General features: G+C 43.4%; 1 protein-coding gene across 5 annotated transcripts in view; it reads left to right on the top strand.

Moving 5' to 3' along the window:
* CPNE4 (copine 4) overlaps positions 1-16,158 on the top strand; it is a 448,796-nt gene that overhangs the window by 396,466 nt on the left and 36,172 nt on the right. For all 5 annotated transcript variants that reach the window (XM_084754390.1, XM_084754394.1, XM_084754392.1 and 2 more), the window contains 3 exons: positions 4,614-4,712; positions 7,942-8,028; positions 8,619-8,678. In XM_084754390.1, coding sequence (XP_084610516.1) covers positions 4,614-4,712; positions 7,942-8,028; positions 8,619-8,678 — 246 coding nt within the window. The remainder of the gene's footprint in view (positions 1-4,613; positions 4,713-7,941; positions 8,029-8,618; positions 8,679-16,158) is intronic.

Raw genomic sequence — 16,158 nt, 5'->3', positions numbered from 1 at the left:
TGAAATGCCACTGAAGCACTAGACAAGGCGAAAGCAAAGAACAAAGACGTTCTACAGGCTAAAAACTTCCCAACAGTTGTGCTGTAAGAAGTTTGAAAATTATCTGAATCTGCAAAGCCAAAACTGATAGCCAAGAGGAGCTGCTTGCTGCAGTCAGAAAGAAGTTAGTGGGCCTTGCAGAACTAGAACCGAAGAGTCAGCTGTTGCAGAGCTGCCTCGCCATCCTAAATGGAGACACGTAGGCCACGCTCGCCTTCTGCTGAAAAGGGCTGCCTTAAATCAGGTTTGTTTTCCTGATGAGCGGAAACAGCGGGCACGGTGAATTGGTTCTTCTGAGAGACAGTGGAGCGGCGGAAGGCGGAGCAGCGGAAGGTGGAGCGGCGGGCCTCGCTGCCACCCCGTGCTTGACCTTCCACGAAGCCTAGAGTTCAACCCTCTCCGTTCTTTTAAGTAGCCTGTCTGAACTGTGTTTATTTCCTATGTGGCGATTTTACGGCTGCCAGCCTTATTTACCTATGATCACTTGTCCAGTTCTAACTTTCTCAGAGTACATTTTTCACGCAAGATAAAGGTTGCCTTCCTTTCACGTATCCGTGCAAAGCATCTTAATGGTACTCACTTTGAATTAATGAGCGTAGACGCTTTGGGCCAGAGTTTCATGTACGCTTTATAAGCATGGTCTCTGAAGAGAAACAGATGCGTTAGGATGTTCCCCTTAAATTCTGGACTAAACAGCTATTATAAAACGCTCAGGGACACCAGGGCCGTTTTAACTCTGTGCTCCTTGTATTGCTCTGATAATAAATTTACTCCAGCATTATGCTTAAAAAAATAGAGAAGAAAGATATTTAAAGAAATAATAAAGCACACAGACATCCTGAATGTGGGTCTCTCAAAGAACAGTCACACTTGACTGTTTCTAATCATCGTATATAGGATTTAGACAATCCCTAAGTGTTCTTATTTTTATCAGCATATGCTAATTATGAATAATTATGGGGTCATTATAATATCTTACATATGCATAATATGTTTCAATGATAAACTCCAAGTAAAAGAAATTGAGGGGCTGGAGAAATGGCTGAGTCAATAAAGTGCTTCATGTGCAAGCACGAGTTTGATCCCCAGCACCTAGATATAAAAACCTAGGTGCGACAATGTCTATTGATAACCTCAGTACTGGGGAGACTGAGACAGGAGGATTCCCTAGGGCTTGCTGGCCAGCCCGTCTAGCCAACTTGGCAATCCCCAAGTTCAGTGAGAGATCTCCCTTAATTAAAGTTGAAAGTTATGCCCAGTGTTGACGATCTCTGGACCACACACACTCAATGCATACACACCCTTAATATATGCCCAACATATGCATAAGCGTGTACACACCCGAGTAAACACACAGCGCCACATATAAAAAACTAGAATCTTATATCACTACAAAAGTCAGTGACCCTCCAGTACTTGTTAGTCCATCCCTCTGACTCACTTGCCAGCCCTAGCTCCACACTCCTGACTGTTACTCAAGCCTGAGTAGGTCACCTCATCCTGCCAGACCATCAGTGTGATGCTCTCTGTTTTACACGTTGCCGTTATCACAATGCTGTTGGGGTAGCACGCTTAGAGAAGCCCCAGGTTTAAGCGAAGACAAGACATGGTGGAGGTGCTAAGGAATCCGACATCGTTGTTTCCAAAGGTTTGTTGTTTGGTTGGTGTTGGTTGGGTTTTTTTTTTTTTTAGCCCTTCCCACCTCATTCGCTGGATCTATATATTAGTCAATATTCTGTCACTATGGCAAAAGTACCTGAAACGACTACGTAAGAGGAAAGAATTGTTTTGGCTTGCAGTTGTGGAGTCTGCAACACATGGTCCATAGGCCCATGGCTTTGGGGCCCCATGGCAAAACAAAATATCCTGGTGACAGCATATGACCAAGGAGACCCGCTCATCTCAAGTTGGCTGGGAAACAAAAAGAGGAAAAAGGACCTGCAGTCTTCTGCTTGTCCAAATGAGAAATGTCTCCCATATGCTCACATATTTGAACATTTGGTCCCTGGTTGGTGACACTGTTTGGGGAGGTTGTGGATCTTTTAGAAAGTGGAATCTTGTCAGAAGAAGCACATCACAGGAGGATGGCTTTCACAGTACTTAGTCTTGTCCCAGTTCCAGCCCTACTTTCTGTTTCTTGTGTATGGATTAAGATGTGATCTCCAAGATTCCTGCTCCAACAGCCATGCCTATCTGCTGCCATGTCTCCCCGTCATTACAGACTCTCCCTCCGGAACTATGAGACAAAATAAAGTCTTTCATAAGTCACTTTTGGTCACGGTATTTTATCAAAGCAACAAAAGTACCTAATGCAGTACCAGGGCACACCCCAAGCACCAAACCTTCTTCTCTGCCTGATCTCCTGAAAGTTCTACCATGTCCCAGTAGTGACACAAGATGGGTATTCAATGCTTGGCTCTCTGAAGAACATTCATGATCCAGTGCACATCAGTCCGTCTCCCCCCTCACCCCTGGGTCCCCAGCTATGAACTAAGGGTGCCGTCATTGCTTCAGCAGAGTAGTTCCCTTTGTCCTTACCTCTTCCATTCTGATCTGTGCTGGTGCATTCTTTCTTCACAGAAAGTGTTATTAATGTTTCCTAAGCAAAAAGATTACCCACCGAATCCTCCATTCTTAAGGCGAGAAAAGCTGAGAAATTAGGTTTTTTTTCCCAAGATGCCTCAAACAGAAAAATAAAAGTCTTAACAAAACAAGTGTTTTACCTGCCCTCCAACCCCCCACTTTTTATTATTAAAAAATGTTTTAAAAATATTGTAAGTGTGGATTATAAGGCATAAATTTGGGAATACTGAAGGCATTCAGGTCACAAAAGATCTTGGAAGACCTATTAGCTGATACTTATTTTCATTAAAAGCAAGTAATAGCATAATTAATGCATCATAAAGGTGGGGAAATACGATGGTATTCAGGAGGCTAGCTGGGTGGCTATAATAGTTACAAATTGGAAAAGAGAAGAAAGGAGAGAAGAGGGGATAAGAGGAGAGGAGAGGAGAGGAGAGGAGAGGAGAGGAAGGGAATGGAGGGGGAGGAGAAGGGAGAGAAAGGAAAGGCAGGGGAGGGGAGAGAAGAGAAGGGAGGGATGGAGCTGAGCAGTGTGAGGCAGACACCACGGAGAGGACCATGTGCGATGTGTGATGGTAAAGACGAATGTTGGGGGTGGTGCCCGCTTTCAGTTTGTAGTAACTACACGAATGTAAGTGCAATTTATTGTAATAGAAAAGTTAAATGAGCAAGGATGTATCTGGGTTGTCAGACATATTTTTGTACATGTGTGAGTTTTCCTGCCTGACACAGGAGCAGGTCTGCAATTTGGGCTTTTTGGGCAGACTATACAGTAGGAATCAGAAGCCTGAGAGGAGACCAGGAAAACTATAGGATACGGGTATTCTAGAAGGTACCTCCGAGTGAAAGGCTCTCTTGTTCTCTTGACCTAATTAAAGCTTAAGAATCTGTGTGGTAGGGATGGCGGGATGGCTCAGTGGTTAAGAGCACTGGCTGCTCTTCCAGAGGTCCTAAATTCAATTCCCAGCAACCACATGGTGGTTCAGAACCATCTATAATGAGATCTGGTGCCCTCTTCTGGCCTGCGGATGTTACATGCAGGCAGAACACTGTATCATAATAATAAATAAATACATCTTTTTTAAAAAAGGAATCTCTGTGGTGTCTCACTGACTTAAAATGTAAATTGATGTTTTTAAAGACTATAGTCTAAACTTCACTCTAGAAAAAAAAAGTCAAGACCCCCCTCTTCACCTAGTTCTGCCCCCGGTCATAGAGCTTGTTGCTAACTTAATCTAGTCATTGTAGAACGTGTTGCTGGGAGATCCAGAATCTAGCCTTCACAGTCATAGATGGAACTCCCTTGTTAGACAAAAACAGCCACAGCCGAGTGATGGATGTGTGATGTTTACCTGTGTAGTTTATTGGTCTTTATCATGCATCCATTTATCTTGCTAGTACCAGGAAAAATTTAACTTTTATCCTTTTCATTTGCATTGTACTTTTATCATCGGGAAAGTAGTAGTAGTAATAATAATAATAATAATAATAATAATAATAATAACAACAACAACAACAACACTCAGTCAAAAATCACTAATATGCTCCTGTTCTGGAAGCTACAAATTCTTGACCTCAAACATTTTCTCCAGCTTTTAACCAGAGACCATCTTTGATGGTTTGTTTGTTTGTTTGTTTGTTTGTTTATCAGAATTGGGGAGAAAAGGCATTTGACTTGGAGGCAGGACAACTACCTTCAAGACTTGGGCTGCCATTCACAAGATGGCCCTTCCAGAGAGTCACACCTCTCTCCTCTAAGACTTACTGACTTCTGAAGACACAGATACCCTATCACAATGACTGATTGCCACCGTTTGGAGATTGTGGCTAACAGAGCCAAGTAGAAATCTATAGAAAGCAAAGGGGCATTACATCAAGCCTTTGTTACAGACCAAACATCTTTCACACACTCTTCCTCAGAGCGTTTGCACTGCCTGTAGCTGCTGTGTTAAGAGCCTTGGGGGAAACACACCCATCCTTTTGTCTTACAGTGCATAGTGTGGGACTGGGACTCCAATGGCAAGCACGACTTTATTGGAGAATTCACCTCCACCTTCAAGGAGATGAGAGGAGCCATGGAAGGGAAGCAGGTAGGTGGTGCTGCTCCAGGCATTCTCTAGGATGCGCTGTCAGCTAAGCAAATGGAATTGCTAAAGGCAAATCTTCTATATATGTTTGAGTCTGGTGAAAAGGGAGGATGGTGGCACTTGATTCTAGAACAACCCCAAGCCAAAGCCATTCTGTGACCTTGCCAAGACGTTGCCCTGAAATAGAAGTTTCTCCATGGGAAAAACTAAGTGGTTCAATGAGTAAATGTCTAATTTCCTTTAGCTATGCAATCTTGGAAAAGTAGTATTACTTTCCCAAGGGCCACAATTAAAGTCAACTGTAAATTATAAGCAGTCACTCCCTGGATAATAAGGAACACAGCTAGAGAAACTGCTGTTCCATTAAATATACAGAGCCAGGCCCTATCGAGCTAATAAGTCAATGCCAGCTTGCCAGTACCACCTGCTGCAATTCTAAAGCGTCTCATAAAGTTGTATCTTGCTCTCCTCTATAAAGAGAAATAGTCAAATCAATAAATATGGGAAACATCTCATCTTTAGGTTCCCAAGAGTCCATTAAAAGTAAGATTATAATATCTATCACAGTTGAAGGAACCAGCAAGGATGGATGCTTCCAGAGAAACAGAGATAAATCTGTAATTCCCACTGATGCCATGGCATGCATACCACTGTATTTTTCGGTGCCTGTGAGATACCAGTAAAATGTAGTTGTACCTCAAGCCTTGTGCTGACACATTTATATGGTGAGAACAATTCTTTGGTCGTTTTATAACACCTACTATGTGCTGTGACCAATCCTGTGAACATTTGTCTCTGCTCTCCTGAAGCTAAAAGACTGATCAGAGTCAAAGTAGAATCTGAACATGAATCAAGTAAAAAAAATAAATAAGAGGCAATTACAACTTGTGACAAATGTTATTTTAAAAAAGAAAAAATGGAGTGGCAAGATGGCTCCTCTGATAAAGGGAGATCCAAAAAAAACAACTTAGGAGAGAACCAATTCCTGTAAGGTGTGCATGCTCCTGCACTATGGAGGTGAAGGCAGGAGGCTGGCTGGGGCTTACCTGCTGGCCAGCCTAGCCTAGCTACAGAGCTCCAGGCTAATGAATGATCTTAACAAACAAGGTGGATTGCTTCCTGAGGACCAACACCTGAAGTGGATATACATGTGCATCCATATACGTGTTCACACACACACACACATATGCACACATACATACATATGCACACATATCCATACAATGAATGCTTTGGATACTATGTAAGTATCATTTAAACAGAGAAGCGGAAGAGACAGGTCAATCTGATAGATGAGGGCATGGGAACTTTAAACCTGAGTGTAGTAGGTTATTTATTCCTCCCGACCCAAGCTCCCAGAATAACGGCTCATGAGACTCATTAAATATTATACAACTATCTGGGACATATAGCTAGGCTCTTCTCTCACTAGCTCATAACTTTAAAACAACTTATTTTTATTAATTTACATTCTACCCCATGGCTGGCTACCTGAGCTCAGGTACCATGTATCCATCTTCCTCCCACTTTGCCAGCTGAATCCCGTGTACCTGTCTCTCTCCCAGAGTCCTTTGTGCCAGCCGGATGTTAAATTGACAGGTGTTGCAACCATACAATACACAAGATATTCCTTCTACACCTGAGAATCCCAGGGTACCGCATCACAGGGAAAATGGGGAGCCTCATCATTCAAGCTCCCTTTCCCTGGCTGGGTCATGACGCTGGAAAAATAGGATAATTTCTTAACTAATCATTAATTTATGAGCACCCATAATTTACTTTAGTTTGAGAAGATTACGGGAATTTTTTTTTTTTTTTTACAATACCAAATAGGAAGGTCCTCCTGGAGGGAGTCGTGGTGGTTGGAAGACCAGGATCTGGAGTGATATTGATGTATGAGTCTTAGAGTGACCAGGGAAGTTGTTCAGAGTCACTGCTAGGGCCTCTGGGGTGGCAAAATACTTACTGTTATCTGTTGGTGAGTAATGAATTTACCCACTAACTTCCTGCCCCCCCCCCAATAACCATCATTATTTGACATTTCCTTGGTTGGCAAGTTTATCTGGTTCACCCAGGATAGCTCCTCTCTGCCCCTTATGGGGCCATGAAACTCTTGCATTTTAGTGCCTAAGCAGCAAAGATAGTTAATGCTTATCTCAGTGTATGTTTTGGTGATGGTGGAGGTGATGGTGGTGGTGGCAGTGGCAGCAGTAGTAATGATGGTGGTGGTAATGATGGTAGTGGTGGTAGAGTTGTTTTTCTTTTTTTTTTTTTTTTTTTTTTTTTGAGACAGGGTTTCTCTGTGTAGCCTTGGCTGTCCTGGACTCACTTTGTAGACCAGGCTGACCTCAAACTCACAGTGATCTGCCAGCCTCTGCCTCCTGAGTGCTGGGATTACAGGCGTGCGCCACCATGCCCGGTCCAGTGGTGATAGTTTTAACCTCTGATGAATGATTTTTTTTTTTTTTTACAAAGTGGTAAAATAAAACTTAGAAGCAAGAAAAGGCAGCTTCAGAATACTGGTAGTTTTCCAGCTTTCTGTTCTCGTGACATTTTTAATGTCCCATTGGCCAAAACAAGTCGCATGACTAACTCGTGGGCACTGAGGCCATTGGAGGCCATTGAAGTGTCAGGCTGTCCTGCTCACATCTGCCTCTAAAGCTGCTTCTTGGGGCACTTTTGATTGTCAGGAATAAACTTTTGTCTCCTGAGTGGAAGCCTCAGGGTCCCGCTCCTTCATGATCATGAAGAGAAATGTCCAGTGACTGCTGGGTTTTTGACTCACAGCTGCTTCTGCCTCATGAACTCTTCTGTAGTCTGGAAGAGCTGAGAATCGCTCCAGAAAGCTAACAGCTAACCCCTCAGTTCTCAGCCCTCCCTGAGGCATTGCTCCCATCATTCTAAGAGTGTGCTCTGGAGACAGAGCCAAGGGGAGGGCTGAGAACTGAAGAATCATAAGTCTTAGAGAAGAGAAATTCGAGGCCCATAGGAGATAAGCAGCCTGTGAAAGGACACAGGTGGGAAAGGAAGGCATGAGACTATGCCCCAGGCAATAGTCTATTGTTTCTGTTGACAATGACCACTTTCCCTTAATGTTCTCCTAGTTGCCCAAGTTACCACCTAGAGAGCATTTTCCAGCCATCCAGTTCTATGTGTGTCTGTCTCCTCAGAAGCATCCAGGAGCTTGACCTCATTGAATGACTTGACTTCTTTTCGACCCTTCTTGGTGCAGGTACAGTGGGAATGCATCAACCCCAAGTACAAGGCCAAGAAGAAGAACTACAAGAACTCAGGCATGGTGATCCTGAATCAGTGCAAGGTTTGTGAGACTCCCCCTGTCCCCACCTCTTGGCCAGGACCACAGTGCTAGAGTTGTCCTTCGGGGAAGAGTTCAAGTCACGTGTTCAAAGGGGGGAGACTTTCACAATGGAATGACCTTCTCAAAGACAAATTCATAAAAATCAATGCAGCACTGAACAACAGGAAATGAAATACAATCATGAGCGACCTAAAAGCTGTGACAGCCCAATGCCACCTTCTCCTTCCCAGAGACAGTCTTGCACGAATAGACAGGAAAGTACAGGTCATAACTCATGCTCTTCTGTGTACAGGACAGTTCTAGAAGAAGATGCTCAAGGTGGTGTGGGAAGAGTGACTAAGCATGGGGGTATTCCTTATTCTAAAATAGTAATAATGCTTGAAAATGTGGTTTGGGTTAAATCCACATAAAATGGAGTGGGCGGGAGGAATCTGCCGATGTCTTGGGCCCATTTGTACTGACATTGAAGACTCCTTGCAGATCTCTTTCTGCCCTTTTCCTTGGCTTAGCAGCCCTATCTGAAGTGTAGGCTTTGGGTCTGCAGGGAAAGAAGAGCATATAGTTATTAATCCAGGCCCTCTCCCGTACAGATCCACAAGATGCATTCCTTCTTGGACTACATCATGGGTGGCTGTCAAATCCAGTTTACAGTAAGTTGTTTCTGTGTTTATCTTTATCCGAGGAATGAGGTGTGGGAATGGTGTTGGGGGCTTGTGGACATACAGAAACAAGTCGTCTTGGTCAGCATTCTATTGCTATGAAGAGACATCATGTTCGTGGCAACTCTTATAAAGGGAAGCATTTCACCGTGGCTGGCTTACAGTCAGAGGTTTCATCCGTTATCATCATGGGTGGGAAGCATGGCGACGTGCAGACAGACATGGTGCTGGAGAAGGAGCTGAGAGTTCTCCATCTTGTTCTACAACTTGTGTCTGTTCCGATGTCAGAAAAGTCAACCTATGTTCTGCCTAAACTCACAGTTGCCCACTTATTTTTGAGTATGTGCAAGAGCCAGTCACCACTTTAAAGTCTAAGCTACTACAGTGATGGAGCCACCTGGCCGCCCCCTCTAGGCACACTGGTATATAAAGAAGGCAATAAAAAAAACATGTCCTGTGGGCGCACACCCCCAACATTACCTGTGTGGAACACTTACTTTTGGTCCGAGGCAGTAGTGAAGTTTGTCAAGGAGAGAGGCAGCCACTGAACTAGTTTTCCAAGATATTAGGCAAAGGAGTGATGTCAGGAAACTATTTATAGGCTTTCAAGGGAAAGCTCTATTGATTTCAGTTTGTTTTGGATTCTATAGATCCTAGGCTCTTGAACAACTTCTTATTTAACCTTCGCAGGCTTGCTTTGCCCTTGGGGCTATGCTGCAGAACATCAGCCACCCCACAGGGTTCCCAGACCACAACCTGGCTGGTTTTGTTAGTTCTTGGATAATTTCATGCAATGTGTTTTGATCCTATTTACCCTCCTTCCTCAGTTCCTCCCACATTCAACCTGTTTCCCTTCCCATCCATCTTTGTGTGCCCCACTTCCCAGTCAAAGACAGTTTGTGCTACCCAGTCATTCTGAATGTGTGGCCTTGCACTGGTTGGCTTACCAGGATATGCTCTCTTGAATAGGCCTGTGGCTGCTTGACTTTGAAATGTTGCCTTTCCTGTTCTGTGTTTTCCTTATTTGACTGACCTTCCCCAGCGGGGTAGAGGCTACCTTGATCTTTGTTACCAACAGCACCTCAAGTCCTAACTTCTCCTCTCCTCCAGTGCCAACTGATAGACCTGTCAGGGACACGAGTTGGGGGCAGCAGTCAGGAACAATAAGTGAGAAAAAGATGATGCTGAGAAGGAGCCAGGCCATTGAGAGTTCCTGGCGTGGAGATGGGAGGGAAAAGACTAGAGAGAGAGAGAGAGAGAGAAGTAATTATACTTGTTCATCATCCAGAGGCAAGGATTCTCTCTGGTTCATGAATTTGGCCCATGGCTGCTGAGCAAGACGGTTTGCTGTAGGCATGAGAAACGGGTCCTAAAGAGTGATATTTGGAGGGCAGAGGTGACACAAAGTTCTAAATGTTTTCATCCCACAGACCCACTCTTCCTTCCCTGACTCTCCTCTGAGCCTCAAGCACCTATGCCAGCCAGGCTCTCCTGCTTTTAGCTGTTGCTTGGGTTTGTCCATTGATGGGCACCAGCCAGAGAGCGAACAAGAAAAACAATGCAGAAGATGTGCTCTTCTAGATTTCTCCTTTCCAGGCTGGAACCATGGTGACTTCGTTCCTCCATAGAAGGTCACCATTCCTAGCACATGCCCTGTCCTTCGTGTACTCCTCTTGCTGACTTCTAGAAACAGTATTGGTTTCATATAACCTTTCCCACACATTTGCCGACTGTCCCTTTCTAAAAACTCTCCTCAGTCACCTCTTCTGAGTGAGCTGTTTCCTGGAGAGACTCTGAGTATCTCATGTGACATTCAGGGGCTGAGAAAAACTTTTGTTTCTTCCATGGGGCTTCTGGGGTTCAAACTAAGAGGGTTAAAGCTGAGGAGACCTCTCCCAACACTGGGCTTCTTGAAATAGTTTTACTTAGCCCTAAATCTTCTAGGAAAATAATCAGCTTTAGGTGAAAGGACAAGCTACATAAATTAATATGGCCCTAGAGATTTGGTTTGAAAAACATCCCCATGAACTAAGCATTTATGTGCATAAGTTAAAATAACAGGTGCTAGAAGCGTTCTTGTGTTAATATGAATAGCAAGGTCTATTTAGTGTGCACATAATGGAATGTCCAAATGGTTGAAGAACAGGGCAGGAAACAATAGTCATGCTCTTTAGAGGAATAAAGCCGGAAGTGTGTAGCAAACACCATCAAAATCAAGTGATGCACTGAAGGGGTACAGAAGATGAAGCATGAGGTGACAGCAGATGCAACGGGCCCAACAGTGAAAGCCATTGCAACAGAACCGGTAGAGGGCGACAGGAAGGTAACCTCGTGTGACAGCAGGAAAAGAGGCTGTATGGAAAGAAAAGTCTTGGAGGAGGTGAACGAAGGTGAAACAGAAGACGAAGGGGAGCATGCGGTTTGACACATGGCACCATGGCTAAAAATAAAGCCAGATACTAGAACTTCATAGACAAAATATAATTATAGCGCAGAAGAGAAAAGATGCTGTAAGGTGTCTGGAGAGGAGATGGTGGAAGGATTAAAGGCTTCCTTCGAAAGCTGTGCCTTTTATATATATGCATAAAGATGTTAATTGTAGCACAGACTTCAGACAGATAGGAGCTTCTACAATTTAAATGCCCGACAGTAAAGTAACAACTGTGCAAATTACAGTTTGTCATCTAAATGGACTATGATGAAGCCATTCCGTTTTAAATCACAATTACGAGGGCTAGGTAATCACGTGGAGCCATGTCTATGATAGCACTGAGTGGAAAGAAAACCAGAATGACTCTGAGCACAACCATGTAATAGATTTCACCACAGCAGGCCTCTATGTGTGGCATACATAGTGTATACACATGTGTACACACGTATATTATCTCTTGAGTGTCTCCTCAGGATCATGTGTTGAATCCCCAGGGCAACAGAATTGGGAAGTAGGGTCCAGGATCTCTCTGGAGGCTTATAGGTCATAAGTGGTTTGCCCTCTTGGTGAATTATAATATGAATTATAAAAGGGAGTGCATCTATGTTCTCTCCCGTTCATGCTCTTCTGTCTTCCATGATGAAAGGTCATAGTGAAACAGCCCTAGACAGGTTCCAGCCGTGCACTCTTGAGTACTCAGCCCCTACAGCGATGAACCAGTTCCGTCTCTGTTCTTTGTAAATGAGCCAGTCTGTAGCATTCTCCTATAGCAGCACAGAAAAATGAATGGAGACAACATTAGATAAAACAGCTAGAAAGTAAAACTAAAATTACTTACCAAGCTATTAGAAGCCTGAGCAGTAATTTTTGTTAATATTTTTCCATGGCCACTTGTGTGATTTGTAGTTGTAAAAAATTGAAGATGATGTTTCCCACTTCCCTCTGATGTTAGAGCCTGCTTACTAGTGTGGTATCTTATATATGAAGGGAAATGTGGATCCTCTCATCCTGACATCAAATCTAAAACCTGGAATATCTACTCAAGATCCTCCCCAGGAAATCTTTGCCTACCCTGGCTTAAGTTTCTATGTTTACTTTAGACCCCAGATTAAATACTCATGAACTCTGAGATAGAAGAGTGAGCTCTCCCCGCTGAACTCCTACAGATAGCCAGGGTACAATGGGCTGAGGAGGAAAATGTATTGCCATTTGCAGGAAATGGACCAAGTGGTTTCAGGGAAGTAGCAATGGTTGTTTGTTTGTTTGTTTGTTTGTTTGTTTGTTTTTAAATTTAATGGCCACCTCATGGAATTTCATGGAAACGGAGAAGAAGAGTTTAGCTTATCACTTAACAAATGACCAAAGTCCACATCTTCTCTTATAAGGCTTACTGCCTAAGTCCAAATTGTGTGGCTGCCTCACAATGTGACAGCACACATGTGGGTTTCGGGTAATAAGAGATTCAGTAACTAACTAGGGTTTGCTTCCCAGTGGCTTGTGTCCAACAGATTCCTCCTAATGACCAGTTAGAGTTGTTTAGCATAAAAAACTAAGTGTCCAAAAGACACATTCATCCTTCATGTCTAACCCTTGCCGAGAAGCAGCTCCATGCACAGCATCCTGGGAGAGCTTGGCGTTCTTTCTGTGCGCCGCTCCCCCCCCCCTTTTTTTTTTTATTGCACAGCTGCACTACACATCTGCTTCAAAATGTGAGCTGCTTCCCAGGAGCCTGGTCTCGGCTGACCACTGAGAAGAGTAGAGCAGAGGCCAGAAGGACAGGTTTTCCTAAGTGCTGCCCAATCAGAAAATGAAAACTTGGAGGTTCTGCTAGCTTGCTGGCACTTAGGAACCCAAGTGTCTCCAGCTACCTCCACAGACTGGCATTTTCAGTCTTTTTTTTTTTTTTCAACTTAATCCCATCTTTCACTGCTCCCCCTGCTCCCACCCTTACTGCTTTCTAAAATAAATCTAACCTTTCATTACATTCTCTTCCCACCACAGCTGACTTTAAAGAGCACAGAACTGCTGGTGGAAGGCCACCTCCTGAAGGTGGGGTATTTTATCTCCAGCTTCCAGAGGGGCACTTTAGAAACTGTTGCTTAGCAGAAGAAAAAAAAATAGCTTCTGTGTGCTTAAGACTGTCTGCTGCTGTGTAGACACGTGAGGGGAAAAAAAAATCTTTATAGCAACTACAGGAAATACTAGGTGGTGATGAAGGTCATTGCTTTGTTTCCTTTTTCACCAGTTGATATTTTAAAGCCTGTCACAGGACCTCCTGAGCTGGGGCAGCCCCTCTGATGGGTACAGATAGATACAGGCACTAATTCTGTGGGAAATGAACAAATCCCCAAAGGCTGGCTGAAAAACCAGTAGCCCAGTTCTTGCCTTCTAACTGTGGCCTTTATATTGCTCTTTTGTCCACCGGGTATATTATCTTCCTGTTGCCCCAAATATGTCTGCTTCTTTCTATTCCTAATGGACACCCAACTCCACATTAAACACATGGCCAAATCCTATCAAGTTGCCACCCTGATGCTTTCAGTACTAATCTCCTTCTCACCCCATCTCTGTTCCACCCTAACTTATTAAAGATTAATGATGATGATGATGATGATGATGATGATGATGATTGATAATAATAATAATAATAATAATAATAATAATAATAATAATAATAATAATAATAATAATGCTCTCCCTAGCCTGAGGATGAAAGATTCATAGAAATGGCCTAGCAGGGTTCTCTGGGATTTACAATATTAACACATCTTTTGCTGCACCCCAGTTCAAGCTCTAGGTTGTGTTAAAAAGCAGTTTTAAATGTATTGTTACTAAACATTCTGTGTCTGCTCTTTCAGATATGGTCCATACCCCTTATCTGCACATTATGGCACCCATCTAGATGATACACACCCAGGCTCAGACACCAGCCATCGGCAGCTGCATGCCTAGAGCATCCAGCCTGCCTGGGGAGAACAGGGGGAAGGCTTCTGTTTCTTTAGCTGCTGCTCCTAGCTCTGTATCAAGCCACCAAGATGTGTTTGCTGTCACCTAATGCTCTTGACATTTCAGGATTTTCAGTTGAGTAGTGAAGACCTGAGATGCATTGTGAATGTGTGTATAGGGAGGCACAGATAGGATGCCTCCAGTTGTGCGGAGTTCTGTGATGAGCGTACCATGAACAGAAGGGAGGTAGCTTGGTAGGCATAAGACCTTGTTCAATCTCAGCAAAATTTTTTAAAAAGTCAACTTTTCCCAGTGACTTATTTTTTCAATTAGAATACAATCAAAGTAATAGCAACACACTTAAATAGTATCTGGAATTTCCTAAAGGGACGGCTAGGTGGTTGGGTTGGTTGGGTAGTAGGTTGGTTGGTGTGTTTTTTGGTTTTGATTTGACAAGGTCTCATCTCATATAACCCAGGTTGCCCTAGAACTCAGTCTTTCTGCTTCAGTCATCTAAGCACAGAAATTATAGGTGTATGTCATCACACCAAGATTTGGGTTATCCATAGTTTTTAAACACTTTTCTCAGTGGGAGGGAAAGGGTGACATCACACTTGGCCTTCCCAGGGCTGTGGTGCTATCATCTCCAAAATTTGTCTGTTTGAGAGAAAGGGGCTGAGACTAGAGAATATCCAAGCTGAGTGTAGTTAACCCAGGGGTCTACCATGACATGACAGGTGCCATCTGCCACCCTGTAGTCCAGACTCGCCTGACCCTCATGCATCAGCTTGCCTTCACAAGAGCCGCCTTAACAGCATGTGCCACTACACTCCGTCTCTGAGCACCTCTTGCGTGTTCCTCCTAGAAGTGTTTTTCTAGAACTGTCTGCATATATTTTTACCATGTTTGTCTAACAAGCTCCTCATGAGTGGATCCCAGGTTGCTTCCTGTCTCTTGCTCAGAATTCATGGAGGTTTTAAGTACCACCACCTGGCATCCCAGTGCTTGACTGAAGGGAGCCTTCTCTTTCTTTGCGAAGATTTGGCTCTCACTTTCAGGGTGAAGCCCATGTCAGAAGACAGAAGTATTACGGTCCCTTTGGGGCCACCTGTACCCATCTTCAGTGAACCCTCTTCCCACTCTTATCTGCCTGCCATACACATTTTGGTTGTCCTTGCCCTGATCTCCACATCTGTTTAGTCACAGAGAACTGACTGACTGAAGACCACTTCCCCCGAATTGTCACAGCTACATCCTTCCCCCTACCTCACGGTCTCTCTACTCCTGGCCAGACCCCTCCATTTTTCTAATGGAAACTGTTATATTAGAGGTTGGAGATTTTAGGATTTTTAAATTTTTTACTGTCATATTCTTATTGTGCCTGGTGATAGTAACCATAAAGACATTTTTATTCATGCAGAGCATGTATTTTGACAGAATCAAATCACTGGCCAGACTTCTTCTCTTTCTTCCCCCAGTAGTCATCTTCCTTCAAGAAGACAGACAATCTCACTTCAGTTCCTATACCATGTGTGTGAGTGGTTCTATGTATCTATCTAAAATTAGGATCCACAGAGAAGAGAAAATATGCAATATGTGGCTGTCTTTTTTTTTTTTTTTTTTTTTTTTGGCTTGACATGATGAACTTTAACCCAGTTCTATCCAATTTTCTGCAGAAAACATAATTGCGTTTTTCTTCATGGCTAGAAAGGACTCCATTGTATACATGTATGCATACGCCACATTTTCTTTATCCATTCATCTACTGATGGATTTTAAACATAGACTTACATGCTTGATTAGGTTGTAATAGTATAATAATGAAGCATTATCTTTGGCGGTGTAGAGACATAGCTTTAAACCCAGCTCCACCCTATAATACTTATGTGACCTTCAATACTTTCGGGCTCCTTGATTGTTAATAAAAAAGGAACAACAATTGCTACCTTACAGCTTCATGCAAGGTAATGATGGCCACAGAGCAGCTGCACGGAGCTGTAGCAGAAATTATTCCTCTCTGTTCGTGATTATTCAAAATCAGGGTGCCTGGGGTTGTAAGTTTCCTTTCTGTGATCTTCCTTTTCACACACTTTG

The sequence above is a fragment of the Acomys minous genome (assembly GCF_964271855.1).
Source record: "Acomys minous genome assembly, chromosome: 13".
Lineage (NCBI taxonomy): Eukaryota > Metazoa > Chordata > Mammalia > Rodentia > Muridae > Acomys > Acomys minous.
Note: the sequence above shows the minus strand (reverse complement) of the source record. Positions and strands in the feature narration are given on the sequence as shown.